The sequence below is a fragment of the Dunckerocampus dactyliophorus genome, chromosome 3, assembly GCF_027744805.1.
Source record: "Dunckerocampus dactyliophorus isolate RoL2022-P2 chromosome 3, RoL_Ddac_1.1, whole genome shotgun sequence".
Taxonomy (NCBI): domain Eukaryota; kingdom Metazoa; phylum Chordata; class Actinopteri; order Syngnathiformes; family Syngnathidae; genus Dunckerocampus; species Dunckerocampus dactyliophorus.
Window position 1 is genome coordinate 22,619,963 of NC_072821.1, and position 21,356 is coordinate 22,641,318.

At 38.8% G+C, this 21,356-nt stretch overlaps 1 protein-coding gene across 1 annotated transcript in view; it reads left to right on the forward strand.

The window, feature by feature from the left end:
* LOC129178161 (protein kinase C-binding protein NELL1-like) overlaps nucleotides 1-21,356 on the forward strand; it is a 288,999-nt gene that overhangs the window by 208,272 nt on the left and 59,371 nt on the right. The window contains exon 14 of the mRNA XM_054770107.1: nucleotides 13,752-13,874. Coding sequence (XP_054626082.1) covers nucleotides 13,752-13,874 — 123 coding nt within the window. The remainder of the gene's footprint in view (nucleotides 1-13,751; nucleotides 13,875-21,356) is intronic.

Below are 21,356 nucleotides of genomic sequence, written 5' to 3' on the forward strand. Positions count from 1 at the left end.
ACTGGAAAAAGTATGGAATTCTGAAATGTCATATCCATAGAAACCCTGCCGTTACACATGGCTGGTCATTGTAGAGAGAAGGAGGTAAGCACAATGACAGACGACGAACAGACACTCTTTCATGCACTTGTCAACATATTTGGACTGCCAGAAATAGAGAGCCATGCCACATCTCCTATGGAAAGCCTTGCAACACTGCATTGTCTTGCATCTGAATCATTCCACTGTACCATCAGGTGCCGGTGTAATATCAATCCGTGCTCCCTTGTCACGTCCCTGGTACCCTTCATTCAATGAAAGAAAAACTCATAATGGTCACAGAAATAACTTGAATCTGAAAAAAGTAATAATAAATAAAAAATTATATTAAATTTAACCATGTAACCTGTGGACAGATGAGGAAAAAATTGAACTTTTTGGCAAGGCACATCAGCTTTATGTTCACAGACGAAAAAATGAAGCAGATCAAGAAAAGAACACTGTCCCTACTGTGAAACATGGAGGAGGCTCTGTTATGTTCTGGGGCTGCTTTGCTGCATCTGCAACAGGGTGTCTTGAATCTGTGCAGGGTACAATGAAATCTCAAGACTATCAAGGGTTTCTAGAGACAAATGTGCTGGCCAGTGTCAGAAAGCTTGGTCTCAGTCGCAGGTCATGGGTCTTGCAACAAGACAATGACCCAAAACACAGCTAAAAACACCAAAGAATGGCTCAGAGGACAACACTGGACTATTCTAAAGTGGCCTTCTATGAGCCCTGACCTTAATCCTATTGAGCACTTTGGAAGGAGCTGAAATATGCCGTGTGGAAAAGGCACCCTTCAAACCTGAGAGGTCCAAAAGTCTCATTGACAGTTACAGGAATCGTTTGATTGCAGTGATTGCCTCAAAAGGCTGTGAAACAAAATATTAAGTTATGGGGTACCATCATTTTTGTCCAGGCCTGTTTCATGAGTTTATTTTTTTCAATAATTCTGTTGAAGCATGGTTGAAAAGCAATGTCTGACGTTAAATGGTTAAATTTCATAGAATTTTTATTTATTATTACCTTTTTCAGATTCAAGTTATTTCTGTGACTATTGTGAGTTTTTCTTTCATTGAACAAACGGTACCAACAATTCTGTCGACGTGTGTATATAAGCACATTTGACATGTCACATGAATACCATAACCTGATGAATCAATACATTTAATTGTCTAATAGGTTGTTGTGTAAAACATGTATATTAAATGGCAAAATACATTATTATAGCATTATCACGATGATGCAATGTCTCTGCTGGAGTTCACCAGTATGTTTATTTGCATCCTCCATCAAGACCTTCAAACTCCATCATTTTTCCTTTGCGGCCTCCCCAACGCTCCATGATGACAGCCGCTACCACACGCAAAATCTGCCTTTAAATAGGATGGTCCGCACCACTTTTGCACTTATTAAAAATTGTGCAAGCAATCATAGCAATTTGGCACTCTGTATTTAGGATCTTAGTAGATCAGGCTACGTTCACACTGCAGGGTAAGATGCCCAATTCAGATTTTTTGTTAAAATCCGACTTTTTATGTGGTTGTTCGTATTACCAAAAAAATGCCAACTGTCAATGTGAACGCAAAGTGTCTGGGAAGTGACGTGCATGCGCAAAAGCACACGGTCACACGCATTTCCAGGTGTTTACGGGAAGTAAAGATTGCTGCAGTGTGTGTGCTCTCCTCGGCGCGTTTGTGGCAATTTCCAGGATTTTATACAACGTGATTCAATATTTTCTTAACCAAATTTTCCTGCATAGCAGATTAAGAAGAAAGAAGGCAAGAATTTTGGCTATGGCAGTTTGTGGAGCACTTGCCGCAACGTCTGTTCCGAGGAGAGTGCAGGTGGCAGGAACCATGAGCCGCTTCACTGACACTTTTTAAAAATAATTTTTGGATGAGAAGAAGAGCTTTTGCCTTCATCAGTGAGTAGCTTTATCCAAGTCTCGGTAAGCATGGGAATACACAGCTTTCGGTGACGTACAGGTCGGATATATGTGACCTGATATGCGACATTCAAAAATCAGATACAGGTCATATATGGGCTAAAAAATCTGAATTGACCGGCCGTGTGGATGTAGCCTTAGTGTGAAGTTCTAGCACAAATTTTCAAAAGCATATTTAGTTGCAATGTATGAAAAAATGATCGAAATGCATTCATGGATACTCTAATAATGCACAAGCACAAGCTCTTTTGTATGAATAGAAATCCCCTCATACATCACCTTCACTCATACACTCAGCTTCCATTCAGTGGTCCTGTAGGGCAGCTGTGTGAAGTGGAATTCATTGACAGCTGGGTCTGCAGCAAATTGGCTTTAACATTAGCTGTGTGTGACAGGAAAATGTTATATTTTTGCTGCTAATTTTATGGAAATCCATGCTCTTTCAGCTAGATACTGTGACAACCAATCAATATATATCTTCCCATGTGACCCCGGACACAGCTCAACTGAGTTCTCATCACGTCAAGGTGAGCAGCAAGGGTAATGCAGAAAATGAGCATGACAATTGTGTAAGAAAAAAAAAACAACCCTTGGGCAACCTTTCATTACTGTTTTCACACACTTCTTATTAGTCATTAAATAATACATTTCATAGGTGACTATTAAGCGGGTCATTATTATATGTCTCTGCAGAAGGTGCTTGAGACACTCTAAGGACATTTGAGAATTGTACTGTGCAAAACAAAAGGTTTTAGATTAAGTCTCCCAAATATACAGTTTGTCTTTTGCTACAAGGTATGCAATGAGTGATTTTCAGGAGCAACGGTTAATTCACTATGCCTAGCTTTTGACTGATACTGTTTGCTAGAGATGGGTGTGAAATTATTTGACCCATCATCCGGCTTTTGAGATTGGTTTAAATGCGAAGAGTATACATAATTTGGAGACGTGATTTGCATGTACTAGCATAGCACTTTTTGGTGAGTCACTGATGGTCGATTCGCTGACTCGTTCAGTAAACATATATATAGCTATAGATATACCTGTACATGTACAGTGCTGAGAAAAAGTGTTTGCCCCCTTCCTGATATTGCATGTTTGTCACACTTAAAACTTTCAGATCGTCAAACAGATTTAAATATTAGTCAATCAAAACACAACTAAACACAAAATGCAGTTTTTAAATGAAACTTTTTATTATAAGGGAGAAAAAAAAATCCAAACCTACATGGCCCTGTCTGAAAAAGTGATTGCCCCTAAACCTAATAACTGTTTGGGCCACCCCTAGCAGCAACTACTGCAATCAAGCCTTTGTGATAACTTGCAATGACTCTCTGTGTGCTGTGGAGGAATTTTAGCCCACTCATCTTTGCAGAATTATTGTAATTCAGCCACATTGGACGGTTTTCCAGCATGAAACGCCTTTTTAAGGTCATACCGCATCTTAATAGAATTCAGGTCAGGACTAAGGCTGAAGCCCAATTCTACCCCTTAGCCCTTCCCCGAGTCTTACCCCTTGCCTTACCCATTGCCCTACCCCTTAAAACAAAGCAAAGTTTTCCTTACTTGATATCACCAGCCAAATTAGAAGCAAGCAGACGGAAAAAAAATCCCTCACAGTGACCGATGCAACATTAGCCGTTTACAGCTCTGTCTTGTCAAACAATTTTACCAAGTTACTTTAGAAATGAGCTGAACTGAGGAAAACCTAAAAAAAAAAAAAAAACATCCTGAGTGGAGACAGTGACCAACGCGACACGAGCCGTTTTCAACTCTGTGTTGTCAAATGCACAGCGTACGTAACAAAACAAAACAAGTCGAGCCAAGCAAGCAGAGAGTCACTGTCTGTATTGTGTGTGAAAGAGTGACAGGCATGATCCTCTCTCCGGCTGTAGCGAGTCTGTCTAAGGAGGGGCAGTCGCTGTGTGTGACTGGCCAATCACAGTGCGTGAAGAGTGAATACATAAGTAGTTACCCAAAGAGGATTTTTCTTCATCACGACTACGGATAATCACAAGCTGTGCTCGTTTCATGCTCGTACTCGGCAAAAATGCATTACCTGTAATGGATACATATCTAAAACGAGTATCCGGCTCATCTCTAGTTTCGGGTTTTCTTGAGCTATGGTCTTAAACTTGTGATCAGATGGTGACCAGCGTATGTCAGTTTAATAATGTAATGTCCCCCACGGCACAGAAATGTTTTCACACCCCCCCAATTTGACATACTATTCAGAAACTGATAATATCTTTTGATTTATCTATAATGTACAGACTGAACTCGAAAGTGAAACCAGGAAAATGCAACAAAATTGAGAGCTGTGAAGCATACAACCGTATTCAAGAGTTAAATTGCATGTTGAGTATGATAAATTTGTACACGTTGGCAGGCCTGCATTGAAAGTATTCACTGCCTCTCACGCCCTCCAGTTTAATGGTTGTTTGCAATCAGCTGCTTCCTCAGATTGTTTCCGTGTCACTCCCATTTCTGCTTCTTGCATTTAGAAGCTCTGCTTAGAACCTCCTTAAGATCCAACGGTGCAAATAGTTTTTAACTGGTCTTAAAATTTTGATCAGGAGTGTAATTCAAGCGGGATGAAGATGCTTACTTATGCTTACTGGTATTAATTAATTTTAGGTTACATTATTGTGCTTGAAATCCTGCCTCAAGGCTTATCAGACTAATTTAGTAACAGTAGATGCTTATCGTAGGCTCCAGCGTACCTGCGACCCTTGTCGGGATAAGTGGCATAGAAGATGGATGGATGCTTTTCACTTTACTGTAATACGGCATGTTTTTAGATGATTAGAAATACTACAATGAACAGAACCTGCTGATTCTATCATTGCTGATGTGGTGACTTACAGCAGAATTTTATGACCAAAGAAAATGTTCTTATATCCAACCATGAACCTTTAAGTTGGGACCTGAGGCTGCCTCCGCATCAGGCACACACTCCTCATGAATATGTAACAGCTTTGGTGGGAGTCATGACTAATATATTTCCCTTAATTAATGAGAGGCGTGCGTAAAGCCCTGCAGCAACCAGGCGAAATTATTTAGCTTTTGTCTTCACAAGAATTTCCACCCCATGTCGAGCTGGAAAAGGTGGTTGTCAAGAGCACCGAGTGTTTATATGAAGGCATATGAGAAAGTACGCTGCATTAATGGTGACAGGAAGTGTTTTGTGAAATGGAGGAAAGGACAACACAATCTTTTTGCTGATGGCCACCACTGCAAAACATCTTAGGAAAAGATGGATGACTAAGTGATAAAATGCAAGATGAAGAAAAATAAACCAAATCCAATCTCTGTTGGCACACACATTGTGCCACATGTGCACACTTTGTATCATTGTGTGGGGGCTGTGTTTATGGATTACACAAAAACAAGCCAGTTGATTCTCACCCAACTCGGTGGAGGTATGTAACACAAACCAAAAAAAGACACAACAATTTGGGAATAATCCATTAAGCGTAGAGAAAAAGATGACGTGAACAATGAAGAATTATCGAGGAATTGGGTTCCCTTTTGAACAGGACAATGGGCCGCATCTGGCCCGCCAAAGCTTTTCATTCCACGCGGCAAACATAACCCAAATAAAGAAACCATTTAGTCTCACTCAAGACGTGCTCATCCATGCAGTACTTCCTCCACTCTGTTGGGGCAACAGTGAGGTATACACATCACAATGAAGCAGCAGACAGCAGCAGCAGCAGAAGAAGACGATTGGCATGTAAACAAATATGGCGTGATTGACGGTAAAAAGAAAAGAAAAGTACAGACTGGAAATTGGACTTTTAACAGCAATATGCATTTACCAAAAAAAGACGATTTTGATTACCTTGCAACAACGTCAACGCTGTTTCTAAGCAGTATCCCAGCGGATGCACTTTTAAACGCAACATCAAAATTGTGATGTTGTCCATCTCCCCTGATTATTGACAGCTTGGGAAGTTCTGTATTTTTACATTTGGACCCGTGCGAGACTCTTGTTTGAAGTGGCTTGCTTCAGTTCAAGTAATATAATATGCATCGTAGCTCCACTTCGAATTCTTACTCAGTGAGCGTTTCAAGTGAAAGAAGTGTTTGAGTTATGCACGTACTTTGTAATTAAAGTATTCGATCCAGCAAAGATCCAGACATGCAGGGCACCTTAGTGTCCATTAACACCGCATTTAAAGGCCTGAAAGCATGGAGCTCCACAACCGTGCAGCCTAGCCTTTGACTAGCTATAGTGCTAAGAAGACAGAGCCTGGAGATACCGTTGTTTGGTAACATATGTAAACCAGACGTGTGGCAGATAGTAGAAACAAAATACAGTAATCCCTTGTTTATTGTAGTTAATTGGTTCCAGACTCAAACATGATACAGTAAGTGAATTTCTGCCCAGTAGGATTCCTTGTTTATAAATTGAATGTTTTCATAGTTATGGCATAGAAAACCTGTTTATGATTTAGTAAAATTTTTGTTATTTTTTTAACATTATTTGAGCCATCTACACATGAAATAACACACATATAATCACCATTACATTCGTAGTACCCAATATATTAGATAAGAGAAAATAAACCATTTAAGGGGGTTAAGAGTTGAGCTTGTTGTGGGCTATGGCCCCAACAGTAACCCGTGTTATTATTGTGATGATTAGTATAATTATGTTATGTTTATTATTGTGCCTGTGACATCATTTAAACCTGCAATAAAAGCCGGTTGTTCAAGTCTGGTGGTTCGCAGGTGGTCTCACCAAACAATAACTGACACCTAGTGACCAATATAGGATACTGCATTAACACTTTGGTGGTCTTAATGGCTTATGCTGTATTTTTATTTTAATTTCATATGCTTATGCTTGAAAATACAGTCGTCCCTCAGTTATCGCGGTTAAATATGTATTACAGATATAAGAAAACTGGGTGAGAATCTCTGGTAGTGCTCGAAACTGGTTCAAGTCCGATCTGGAGGACAGGAAGTACTTTGTTGTAATTGGTAACTGTGTCTCAGACCAAATAACCTGACCTGTGGGGTTCCCCAGGGGTCAATCCTGGGACCCCTATTGTTCAATCTGTACATGCTTCCTTTAGGCCAGCTAATACGCAGCTGCAAAGTGTCCTAACACAACTATGCAGACAACACCCAGATCTACGTCTCACTGACGCAACATGAACATTGTCCTGCAGATTTACTTTGTCACTGCATCACACAGATCAGTGTGTGAATGCAAGACAATTTTCTCCAGCTAAACTCAGAACAATCTGAAATCATTGTCTTTGGCCCACAGAAAAAAGGACAAAGTGTTATTAGCCACCTTGATACTCTTTGTTTAAAACCGAATCATCGGGTTAGAAATCTAGGGGTAATAGTGGACTCAGACTTGAAATTTAACAGTCCCATTAAATCAATAACATCATTAGCTTTTTACCACCTAAAAACATTGCCAAAATCAAGGGAATAGTGTCTAAACCAGATTTAGAGCGACTAATTCATGCCTTTGTCTCCAGCAGGCTAGACTACTGTAACAGCCTTCTCACGGGGCTCTCTAAACGAGCTGTAAAACAACTGCAGTACATCCAAAATGCTGGTGCTTGAGTCCTGACTAGAACCAGTAAATATAACCTTATTAGTCCAGTACTCAGGTCTCTGCACTGACTTCCTGTCACTCAGAGAATAGACTTTACAACAGCTCTGCTTGTGTACAAGTCTTTTCATGGTCTTGCGCCAAAGTACATCTCTGACATGTTAGAGCCACATAAACCATCTAGAGCTCTGAGAAGCTCAGGGAGTGGTCCCCTGCGCTTCAGTTTTCTGAAACAGTCTTCCAGAAGATGTGCAACAATTCTGAACTTTGGCAATGTTCAAATGACAATACTTCTATTCAAATGTGCATATGACAACTGAAAGTATTTTATGTTCACTCTTCATTTTTAATTTTCTGTTTTATGGAATGATTTATGGAATTTTACGTTATGATTTTAGAATCATTTTGTGTTTTATGGAATGATCCTATGAAGTGATTTTACCCTTCTTTTCTGTGTGCATGTCTCATCAATGTAACATTACTGACGGCTAGTGATCAGAATACATATAACATGACTTTCAATATTTTTGTTTACTAATAATAGAGCATCGTCAACCATGAAGCAGTGATCATTTATTCATTAATACATTTTTGGAAAACCGTGATAGAGCGAGGGAGTGATATTTGAACTGTGATGTAGCAAAGGATTACTCTAATTTTTTTTTAGCATTAGAAAAAAATACATGTCTGTCATAACTGAAAAAAATACAAAAAAAAGCAGGTTTGTGTGATACAATCAATTAAAATTTAAAGAAAGAAATCAGTCAGCTCATAGCCGAAAATGAACTAATGTTCCAAGATGATTGGTTGAGTATTTTGAAAGGCTGACAATAAACCGTGTAGGGAAATTGTATTTTTTTTTTCTAATCTAAAATGCAATAACCTGCAGCAGCAGTGTGCATTTGTGTGGCAGTAACATTATTATAATGACACACACAAACACATAACAATGGTATCATCTCAGCATATAATGCAAATCTGTCGAGTTGGTTAATTAGTGATGAATGTACAGTGATACAATATTGGACTTAGACATGTTGACATGACGTACAGGGCTCTCAGCTAATGATGTGTTATGAATGATCATCAAAATGAGAGACTGTTTATCTTCCCATTTCACACACAATGAGCAGTTTACAACTCAGAGGTAGATCTGTGCCCCAAATCTCATCAGCAACTCATTTCTTTTCTTCTTTTCACAGTAAACTGCATACAATTGTCTTCAGTTACAAAGTAATATTTCATAAGAGTGCTTTAATGCATCTTTATGTACTCCAAGGAGCAGCAGAGTGGAATATTCAATATTTCAGGACACAAACATCTGCTTGCCTCATTTCAAATGGTCCGGAACCACTGCATTGAAAAAACAAACACACAACATTTTCATTTCCATAACTTTATGTCATGTCTGAGAACGCTAGACGGACACAAATACAGTATGAATGTTGAATTGCAATATCTTTTTTTTTTTTCATCCATGGCCATTTTCTTTCCTTCCTTCTTAACCAAATTTGTTTTCATGTCTCAATCTAAAACTCAACCTTAGAAATGACAAATCATTTGTGATGTTTTTAAATGAATCCAACAGACACAGTGGAGGAAATACTAACGTATTTGACAGGCCTTATTTGTTTATCCCAGCCTCGCTGCAAGATTATGTCATCATTTTCTTGCCTCCTGGACAGCTGACAGCCAAACACCTTGAATTTATCCAAACATAAATATATTAATTAAACATCTTAAGCAGCACTGACATGGTGTGAAATTAAATATAATCTGTGTTGAAGTGTAGCAGATCAGACTAATAATTTATGTCATTTTATAAAGTGCTTTTGAATGTGTTGTGTCATACCAGATACAGCATGTATTACTTAAAAGAAAATGCATGATGAGGATTGTGATTAGTATAGAGCAATCACATTTTCCCCGTCACGTCTTTCAATGGCTATTTCTAAGACCTAGACACAGCAGGGGCTTTTTTTTCTTGCTGTGAAAAAAAAAAAACTCACTCACTGAAAATACTGCAGGCAACTCTATGATCTGCTAACAAGTTCAGAGGGCGGTGATACAAGCTACACAATGTGATTTTAAATTTAACGTGGTCTCGAAAGGGGCATACTACAGAGAAATATATTGTGATGATACCATCAAGACGAGCCGATTGGAGTTTCTTTGTTTTAATAAACCAAAGACGATACATTTTTGTATTTTGGATATACTGATTGGAGTTGATGTATTTTCAGTTAATCTGGTCAAGGTAGCGAAATATGCCATTGGCACTATAAATTCCTAAATGAACTGTAAAATATCAATGGACTGCTGTGCAGGAAACATATGACAAAGTCAAAAAATAGTGAGGATTTGCCTTGCCTATATCATGCAAATATAGGAGGGGTGTCACAAGATCTCGTGATCAAAACGTTAAAAAAAACCTGTCGCGATAATAAAATAAACTAATCACACGAGAAATGAAAATTATCTTGATAGTTTTCTGAGCATCCACTCTTGATCAAAGTTTTAAGACCAGTTGAAAAATTGAAAGAATTTACATTTTGCGCTTAAGGAAGTTCTACATACAGCTTCAAAGTACAAAAAGACGAAATGGTAGTGAGACAAAACATTTTTTGAGCAAGCAATTTATTGCAAATAACCATTCAACTTAAATAGGCTGTTCATCAGCTGAGTCCACAGCCTTTAAAAGCCAAAATCTTGGCAAAAATATGGATTCAGTGTCATTTTCTGTCAGGTATTCACACTATCATGATCTCTTGATGGCAAAGGCAAAAAAGCATTCTGTCTTTGAACGTGGTTGGACTGTTGAGCTGCATGAGCAAAGCCTCTCCCAGCGCACTATTGCTGTGAGGTTGGACGCAGTAAGACGGTCATTTTAAACTTGTCAAAAGGTCCTGAGGGTTATGGAACAAAAAAGTCAAATGGTAGACTCTTTCACTGGCCCTGAGCCAAAACATCCAATTGGCTGTCCATAAAGACAAGGGACAATTCCCGGCTCAAATGAAGTTTGTTAGTGTTGCCAAGTGCAGTCCAGTAACCAACAGACGGCATCTGCGAAGTGTTTTAGGAACAAAAAAACATCTTCAAAGGCCACGTCTCCTTCAACTCCACAAAATTTGGAATTTGCATGAGAGCACCAAACATGGAAAATTTTAAGTGTTATCCTCCGATGAGAAAAAAATTCAACCTTGACGGTCCTCGTGGCTTCCAACGTTACTGGCATGACAAGGCGATCCCACCTGAGATGTTTTCCACACGGCACAGTGGAAGGGGTGCCATCATGATCTGGGGTGCTTTTTCCTTCAATCGAACAATGGAGCTTCAGGTTGTACAGGGGCCTCAAACGGCAGTTGGCTATGTGGAGATGTTGCAGGGGGAATCCCTCATGACTGAAAGCCCTTGTCTGGGTGCTAATGATTGGGTTTTTCAACAGAACAACGCTGCAGTTCACAATACCAGCCTGACAAAGGACCAGAGGAATAACATCACTCTTTTAGACCATCTAGTGTGTTCCCCTGATCTAAATCAAATTGCCCTCTGTGAAGCCATCTTCACCACCTGGAGTAACATTCCTAATTTCAGTTTAAAATGTTGTTTGCAATAAATTGCTTACTCAATTTGTTGGTTTTGTTTCACTCCCATTTCTTCTTTTTGCATTTTAAAGGTCTACATAGAACCTCCTTAAGATCCAACTGTGCGGAAATGTAAATTCTTGCAATTTTTCAACCAGTCTTAAAATTTTGATCAGGATTGTATGTTCTTAAAGTTTATTGTATCAGGTTGGCTCATTAGTGGAGCATGTAGCATGTCATGTGGAAGTAGCTAAGATTAAATTGCTTCAGCAGACAGATCCAGAAATTCTGAGTTGACCGAAATCATTTTCTCTGGATAGCAAAATAACATCTCCACCAATCACAATCAGTATTACAGACAATTACTCTATTACTCTATCACATTAACGGAAGTGGAGCAGGATTTCAAACATCACAGCAGGCAAAGACAATGCTGAGATGATAAAATTAATGAAGGATGAATTCCATTTAGCTGTTGATGTTTAAAAACTGCGATAGGCAGCTTGGCGTTTGAGAGTGCAGGTATGTAATTGTTCTGTGTTGGACTCTCTTTATTTTTGATAATGCTGCGTTTGGGATATTTACTGGATAACAGAACAGGGGAGCAATCGGACCAGTAGTGAGGTGGATTAATGTTTGTGGTTGCTATATTTATGCCACTCAGTAGGTTAGTAGTTAAGAAGAATTGGTTCTTGATAGTGATGCTCCCATCAGGGTTTCATACTGCTGATTACGATACCGCCAATTTCAAGGGCCCCTGGCAAATAAGTAATTATTAAAAAATAAACTTTTAGGTGGATTGCGTTTTTTGTTTTTTTTTTGCTTTTATTTGTGTGAAACAATTTTTGTACTATTTGTAACAAGCTCAATTTAATTTGATGCATGTTTTGGAGTAATATGAATACACGGGAAATAAAGTGTTCAATAGTGTGTTTTTTAATTCAAGATAACAAAATTAACAGAATAAAATAATACAAACAAATATCTTTATTAAATAGAAATCTGTCCTGCTTAAGTTAAAAGAGAATAAATTCCAGTTTGTCCAGTTTGCGGGGGTCTCCAACTTTCATCACTATTAGAACTTACAGCTATTTATGTTTTATTTATGACTGGCAACATATAAATTTGACACTACTACTGACCAAGCACCTGTCCACTCAGTGTGTCCATCATCTTTATGCTATTTTGTGGTCATTTGTCATTATATAAAGGCATAAAGTCCCAATTCAACAATTATAATAAAAAACTCCTAAGAGTTGAAACAAATATTGTTTGACACTTTGGTGAGCTACTCAAAATCAGCTGCCGAAATAGGAGACCCCTGTGAGAGTATTACCATCATAAGCTGGACACACTATGTTTATGTTCATTAAACGACACACAAATAGTGTTTTGAGGACAAGACATAGTTAGTATAATGACAACAAGAGAGCAAAATTGTACAATGACACTTGAGAAAGTTACTACGTACCCCATGAACGTGATATACACTTGTAGCTTCCCCGTGGGACAAAAACGTGCTCAGAACTAAATGCATTGCTTGTTTGTTTTAAAAACAAAATGTCACTGTGGTAAAAAGTCGCAATTGGAGTCAGAAGACGAGAAGCTTGGTGGATAACTTTAGCTACGTAGCTAGTGAGCTGCCGCCAGTGACAACTAGGCAAAGCGTGTAAACATAGATGGACGAAAATTTGAACGGCAATAGGTTTGACAAGGGAGTGATCAAACACGTTGGCATCGATTGGCGTAGCCTCTGTCAAGTTGTCAAACTGAAGCCATTGAGGTTTTACAGACTACTTCTGATTCTCACGGCAAAGTGTGTCCCTCGTTGGCTCAATACGAGTGTTGGCAAAACCTTACGTGACACAGCAGAAACGTAGGGTTTGCCACTGCTGATCGGTTTTGAAAGGCATTTATCCGCATATGCTGATCACGTCATTTTTACAGAAATCGGACAATACTGATCGGTGGCTGATCAATGGGAGCATCCCTAGGTCTTAACTATCTGGAGTAAAATTTACTGAGGTGCAAATGGTACATTAAATATGTTGAAGATTATCATAGCTGACATCCGTACTATTGTTCACAATCTGAACTTTGTAATAATCATGATTACTTCTGTAACACCCACCACACTGCAGCAGCGGTACAGTTCAGATAGGTAAACCCTAATCATAATGTTGTGTCCCTCAATTCATCAAGCAAGATAAATGCAACAATCACAATGCTATGTTATATATGTTACATACATGTGTTTTCTATACGGTGCCTTTCCCATTTGTCTCTTACATTTAAGTGTAACACGGATGCAGTTGTCAGTTGACCAATCCACTGACTACAGCTTAATCCTACACAACCAAACTGTACCTTACATCTGCAACTACTACCCCAATGAACTTGGGGGTGAAAGTGGGATCATACTGTATGTGTTGAACGGTTTGCTATGTAGCTATAAAGAGGTGAACTGGTGTTACAAAAACATGGATGTATAAACAATGACCATTGAAAGTAGAGGAAATCATCTCCTGTTTTCAAATGACCCTTACCTCCTCTCACACTCATATGTCCCCACACATCTGCTCTGACTGTGGGGGTCTTCCTTTATGTTCCTCTGCTACAGAGCATGACAAGTGTGCCAGCAGCCAGGACGCTTGTGATGAGAATGCCATCTGCACCAACACTATTCGAGGACACATGTGTACCTGCAAGCCTGGCTATGTTGGGAACGGCACCATCTGCAAAGGTAAGTTCCTACCCCGGAATGTCCCCTCGGCCATGTAAATACTCACACAAACACAGACTACAAATGGGGAGCGATCATATGTCTCGTAAAATCTTTCACAGTCTGATACAGCCCTCAGCAAGACTGATGATGAAAATCGATTTTGGAGCCTTTTCCACATGTGTGCCTCCTCTCCCTCAGTGCTCACGCTGCCTGCTGTTGACTGTGTTGCACTGCCTAAGCACCTCATTGTGTTTGCTGTTCAGGATCACACAGACGGAGGAAGGAAGGGCATATCTGATCAGTCTTTTGGGGCCATATGTGGTTTCATACTTGGGCAAAAACAGTGCTTTTCTCTAAAACCTGATATAAAATATGTTTACTAATATTACTTATAGGGGCCGTATGTTGGTCTAGTGGTTAGCATGTTGGCCAAGACAGTAACAGTCTGGAGATCGGGAAGACCTGGGTTCGATTCTCCCTTGGGCATTTCTGTGTGGAGTTCTCCCCGTGCGTGGGTTTTCTCCGGGTACTCCGGTTTCCTTCCACATTCCAAAAACATGCATGTTAAGTTAATTGGAGACTCTGGATTGTTCACAGGTATGAATGTGAGTGTGAATGATTGTTTGTCTGTGTGTGCCCTGCGATTGGCTGGCGACCAGTCCAGGGTGTGCCTGTCGCTCGGATTCAGCTGGGATAGGCTCAAGCATGCCCCCGCGACCCTAGGGAGGAGAAGCAGTATATAAAATGGATGGATGGAATGTTACTTATAGGCTAAGACATATTGGCTCACAGTAAGAGGTGTAATTAGTGCTGTCAAGGGATTTAAAAAATTTAGAGATGAATTAATCATGATGTGTAATTAATTGATCTAATTAATCTCACCCAAAATTTGCTGAGAAAATCCCTCACATTGAGGTATTTTCATTTAAATTCATTACATTATTTTAGCAGATTAAAATATTGATATATAACCAAAAATTGTCTTTATAAAGTGTATTGCTTTTAACATACTTGAACAGATGCAGTCCTAGTCTTTTACATTCTGCTGTCTTTGAGACTAGTCCCAAGTTATCCCTGCAACCTTTAATAATGAATACTGCTGAATACTGCTGTGTCAATCTCCAAATAATTGGAAAAAAAGGAAAGATGACTTCCATATAAAGTGCTGAAGTTAACACATCAAAAACATTAAGAACACTTTTCTGAACAATAGTAATGAAAAGTATTGAACACTGCAGTAATCCACTCCAGTAATCTCTGGTTTTAGCAACACAGTTGGGCGAATCCTCCAACAAAATCTTAAATTCGTTTTTCTTTTTGCCTTGTTTTACATTTTGCTGATTTTGATCGTCACTGTAGTCCTGCATGGTGGCTTGTATGATGAGTCATTGGATGCAGTTGGCAACACCTCTGTTAACCTCCCGTTTTCCACTATGTTTATCTCTCTGCAGTTCATCACAACCCGCTTGGCAAGAACATTTGTCAGCCTTTTGGTCTCTGACTTGCTCATACACAAGGTGTTCTTTTCGAGTTTAATTTGACAAAGAGCTTTGCTATGTCTCGGCTTCTAAAGTTAGCTGGGGCTTCACTCACAACTGGCGGGGTCCTGCACAAGTATCCAATTTGATTTTATGAATTTCCAGGTATGGAAATGTATGGAAAATGGAAACTCTAGTATGCACCCACATTCTGTCCCCATCTTGAACAGAACTCATACTCGGCAACGCCCAAATATAAAAACTGGTTGGCCAAAGATCTTGTGTGGACACAAATGGTAAATACAGTCTTTGTGTAAACCTATTGACATCTTTGTATGAGCTACCTTACCTAGCTATAGTCTACTGAAAATTATATAGTGGCATAATGGCCTACATATTCAGAATAATGAAAATAAAGGATAAATTTGATAATTTATTTACATGATACACATCTATTTACTGAATCTGGAAAATGTATGGCATTTTGAAATATCAAATCCGTAGGAACCCTGGACTGGGTGCTTTGCGTTTATGTGGTAGGCTAAACTTGAGCTGCTTCGGTGGTAAGCAAACACCTTACAAAGAAGGCATGTTACGCTACCTTTACCGGTGGTGCCGTCAGAGTGTTTTTGAAATGTAAATTTCACATTCATTGGACCGACATCACTCACATGTTCCTCCATTTTCACGTCTCCTTTCCGCTCCTCACCACGTCCTCCCAACTACAAAAGGGAGCCCATCAGCTGAAACAAGCCCAAACACAATGACAGCCAATCAATGTCTGCTTCAGAGTGTGACTGACCGTTGTTTTCCACCCCCAACAACTCAAACACAAGAAGCAGAAAGCATAAACATGGATTTATAAATGGGCAACTCACATACAAAAACAGTGAAGTTAGAGAATAAAAATTTGATTGTGATAAAAACACACTAAATATGACTAACCAATTAATCACTATTAATGCTTTAATATGACACCCCTAGGTATAATTCAGTAGCTTAGATTTAACTAGTGCACAAACATTTATTTAAGTCGAAGTTTAAAGGAGCAAACTATGTCCTTTATTTTTTCAAAATGATACGTATTTCTACTCACGTACTATTCATAGAATATGTGATATTCTCAGACCACCTCTCAATATGGCAGTAGTCAAAGTGTTTGGTGACCTCATCTCTGCTTTTTGCCTCCTGACGTTGACATGTATCCTCCATGTATGGGTTGTTTCCGTTTAGGTTTGGATTGGGTGTGGTTTAGTTTGTCAGCTGGAGACATCCATTTTAAAGATGTTGCAGTCACCTTAACTAGGTGCCAAGTGACCTGTGAACACCAGGGAATCCTCCAGGACATACTGGAGGGTGGTTTCTGACCTCATGCAAACATAACAATATATGGCTTGCAGGCCATATATGGCTCTTTCGATGTCTGCATCTGGTTCTCACACGTCTCTTAACATTATATATATATATATATATATATATATATATATATATTTTTTTTTTTTTATTTTTTTTTTATTTTTTATTTTGCTTACATTTTAAAGTTACACGTTACAGAAATCAGTGTTAAAAAAAGCGTTCAACATTATAATGCATTTTAATCTGTCTATTCATTTTCTACGGCAATGCTGATGCCAACTGTCCTACCGATATTTTACGGGTCAGACACCAAAACATGATTAGAATTGGATAATGCGGGTCGTAGTGAGGTCAAGCAGTAAACTTCCCAGCACAAACACTTTATTGACGAAGAAGATGGCGAAAAGAAAGAAAGATGATGAACATCGTACGTTTCAGCACGAATAGACAGAGGAATTAGTCTTCGTGGAGAGAGCAGGTTTGGCGGTGTGTCTAATATGCAGTGATAAAGTTTCATCGATAAAACAGCCAAATATAAAGCGGCACTTTGACACACGCCATGCTCCATTTGCATCTAAATATTAATCGGGGGACAGTCGGAAGAAGGCATGCCAAGAGCTACTGTCCTGTGTGCAAGCTAGTCAGCTGCAACTCCCTGCATGGAGATGACAAGCTGACTGGTCTTTGGCCAGCTTTGCTGGTTCTTTAGCAATAGTGAGGCACGAAAAGCCATTCACAGATGGCGAATTAGCCAAAACAGTCATGCTTGATGTGGCGAATGAACTTATCATATCTCAGCTTATCATGACTCACACACTGTGGCGTGTGAGTATTGCCGTATTGACCATGTTATCTAAAAAACATCAAGACTGAACGCCTGCATGAAGCTTAAACTCACCACGTATCACACTACAAACCCATCAGCAAAACAATGCAGCACCAGAAGTCACACATGGTAAGGAGTATTTTATTTATTGATTAGCTTCAGTGTAACAACATTATTAAAAAGAATAAACACAGACTTATTATATTCTAAAATAGTTGGTCTTGCCTAAAAATGCATGCATTTAGTTGTATTCGCTGTTAAAAAAATATGATATGTCTCTCACGGACATACATTTTCAAAAATGTGGCTTTCATGGCTCTCTTAGCCAAAAAGGTTCCCCACCCCTGCTTGAAGTAATGCAGCGCCTGTTCTCATTTGTGTTCACTCTAGGGTGGAGCAATAATGTTTATATACCGGTATACCGCTTTTCCCACAACAAAAATCAGTAGTATCATCATTAATATACAAGTTGAACAGTTTTGGTCCCAAGATTGACTCCTGGGGTACTCCACACGTAATATTTAAACTTGCAGATGTGTATTCCCCTACCTAGCTTTTCAAATTGCTTCCTGTTAGCTAGGTAGCTTTTGACCCAATTCAGAGCTAACCCTCTGATTCCGTACCTTTCGAATTTTGTAATTAGGATGTTGTGATTAATTGTATCGAAAGCTTTTGTCACATCCATAAATACTGCAGCTGCACACTTTCTGTTGGTCATTTGCTCAGTAATTCCGATCAGTGCCATGGAGGTTGAAATGTTAGTTCTACATCCGTATTGGCTATCCGCGAGTAATTCATTCTTATTAATAAATTTGGCCAATCTGTTGTTGAATAGCTTCTTGATTATTTTACAAAATTGTGGTAATAAGGAAACTGGTTGGTATTCTGAAAATGTACCAGTCTGGAATGATAAATGACTGTTGTACATCAGTGGTTCTCTGATCTCGTTAATAACCCTTTTTATTGTTTCTATTTTGATTCCATTACAATCAGTTGATGTTTTGGCTTCACAATTATTGACAATATCAGTGATTTCCCTTTTTGTCACATCAGTGAGGAACATGGAATTAGGATTTCTGTCTATGTTTTCATTCCTTTCCTCCACTCTTCAGAATTTTAGAATCTCTTCTTTCAGTTTTGGTCCAATATTTACAAAGTAGCTATTAAACTTTTCAACTACTTCATTCATATCGTCTTTATTGGTGGTTCCAACCATAAAATACTGAGTGTACTCTGCTTTCTTAGTCCTTATGATACTGTTTAGCTTCTTTAGTTTGTTGAATGATAAATGTCCTATATAATGTATTTTTCTTCTTACAGGCATTTTTCAGCCCGTTTGTGCCCATCTTTGTTCTTCGAGATCTTCCTTAAAAGCGTTGATGCTGTGCGTAGTCTTTGTAATGAATGGAAGAATAATGCTGAGCGTGTAATGGGCAAGTTAGCACTTCTTTTCATTTATCAACGCTCAACATTGCACAGTTTTTACATTCCAACACTCATCCGGGTAAAAAATAAATTGGAGAAAAAACATATTTTTAAAATCTTTGTTGTATGTCTTCTTGTTGTATCTCGTTATGACCACTATCTAGTGGTCATGTTGGTCAGTGTTGATGTGAGTACTCATGCAAGGACTGCGGTGACATTTATGTCTGCTAAAGTTGGCCTAATTATTCATATTTCACATTGCATTTTATTCCTGGTGCTCGTGTGAGCATATCTAGCGTATTCCCTCGTCTGAAAATCTATCTTGTGTATAGGTGGATAATATCATCAGGGAATGCTCTTTTTTTCAATGTTTTTCTCTCCATGTCCCTAAAGGAATCTCGTAGGTTCTGAATAAATGGTGACACCGACTCCAAATTAGTGAAACAGTGAAACGGTGGCACTTTCATAGCTGATTTTAAACTGGACGCCCGGATGTAATTGTTGCATATAAATAGCTGTGGTTTGTAAGAGTGGTAAATTAAGTTCACTAAATTATTGTTTTATTTTGAAGTTGAAAGATGCTTTTATTTTGAAGAGACGTTTACCAGAAGTGCCATTCCGCCATTTTTTTGCAATTCACGAAGAGAAGAAAAGATGGGCTTTCGAGCTACGTCTGTTGCTGTCTAATTCCTTTCATTTAGCATGCCGCCAACGAGGTAAACAATTTTATTTTTGGTGTATTTTGATTTTATGACATTTTGTTATGCTTACATGCTGTGCATGTTGAATTGATATATCTTGTTTTGCTAATACTGTTATAAGTATCCTACTTAGTTTTCACGGTGGATTTGGAGAACAAGCTTCGAATAAACCCGTTGCAAGAAAGCCACTTGTGTCTGTAAATGCTTGGAGGTTATGAGTTTAGCCTAAGTTACCATGGTGATAGAGCTGCTTTAAAAGAGAGCTACTGTCGCTGAACACGCAAGTCCGGCTATCAACTCAACACAGCTCGCTAACCCACTAAACTCGCATCGCCGTATACCTCCATAGACAATACATTGTGTCTATGAAGTCTTCTATTACCACGTTTTTGTGTGGATTCAGAAGGTGAATATTGAAGTCTCCACATGCAAAGATTATTTTCTGACTAATTTCTGTGAAGGTTGTTTTAATCCAATCCTCAAACATTTCAATGCTGGACTTTGGAGTTTTATATAAACAACCTGTTAATAAATTTTTGCTTTTTCCTTTACAGATTTCAATTGTTATACATTCCAAAATGTTATCAATAGCGAATGATACATACTTTCCCATTGTATAGTTCAGATGTTTGTTCACATACATAGCCACTCCTCCTCCACTTGTATTATTCCTGTTCATGCAGATTATTTCATAACCTTCCAGATGAAGTCCATGCCTTCGTCAGCATTAATCCAAGTTTCCGAGATTGCCATTGCTGAAGGGTTCCTTAAATTGATTCAAATATCTTTTAATGTTGTTATAATTTGCATACATACTTCTGCTGTTGATGTGGATAATTGACAGCTTATTGCTAATATTAAGGTTGTTGTTGTATTGCTCCTCCATGTAGTAACAGCAGTCATTTTTTAAATGGAAAAATAACCTGTCTTTTTCCAGTTCCAGTTGTTTGTGGTTTGTGAAACAAAAGGTGTCCAATTGTAGATCTTCTTGTTGCATAGCGATGACGTTGTTTGAGTTCTTTTCCTTTTCCATGGTGTCGTGTTGATGTATTTTAGAATTTATCCATATCTTTGATGTCTTTGACAACAAGAGCTCTGGCCCCCGATCTCCCATTTAACTTGATGAAGATTTTGCAGTTGGCACTGCAAATACCTTGGATCCTTCCCTGCTTCATTAGATGACGTGCTTTCTTGGCGATTTCAACATTGCGCTTTGTCAGATGCTCATTCATATAGACGTATGTGCCTTACAGCTTCTTTCCCTGTTTCAGTGGTGCAGTTTTGAATTTCCTGTTAGTGAACTTGACGATGATGACGGGTGTAGTGCTGTTCCTGCCATACAGTGGGATGCAAATGTCGACGGTTTGGATTGTCTACAGTACGTCCACCTCCTTTGATTGTAGAACAACTTGTTGCTCCATAGAAACGACATCCAATTCATCTGATTCATCCTTATTCCCGACTTTCCTGGCATAAAACCTGGGTTTCATCCGAAGCCCCGTCACAATCATATCATTCATTCGTGTGTTGTGATATCCATGTCATCAACAGTGATCTTATGGAACCGATGATACAAAATGATTATACAAAGACAATGCAGTCGAAGTCAAGGCAACATATCAAAAAGGTTTCAGCAATGGGCACATTTTTTAATTCATCACAAAATAATGGTTTAAGAAACGGAAGTGTATAAAACATGCATTTCTATACTGGA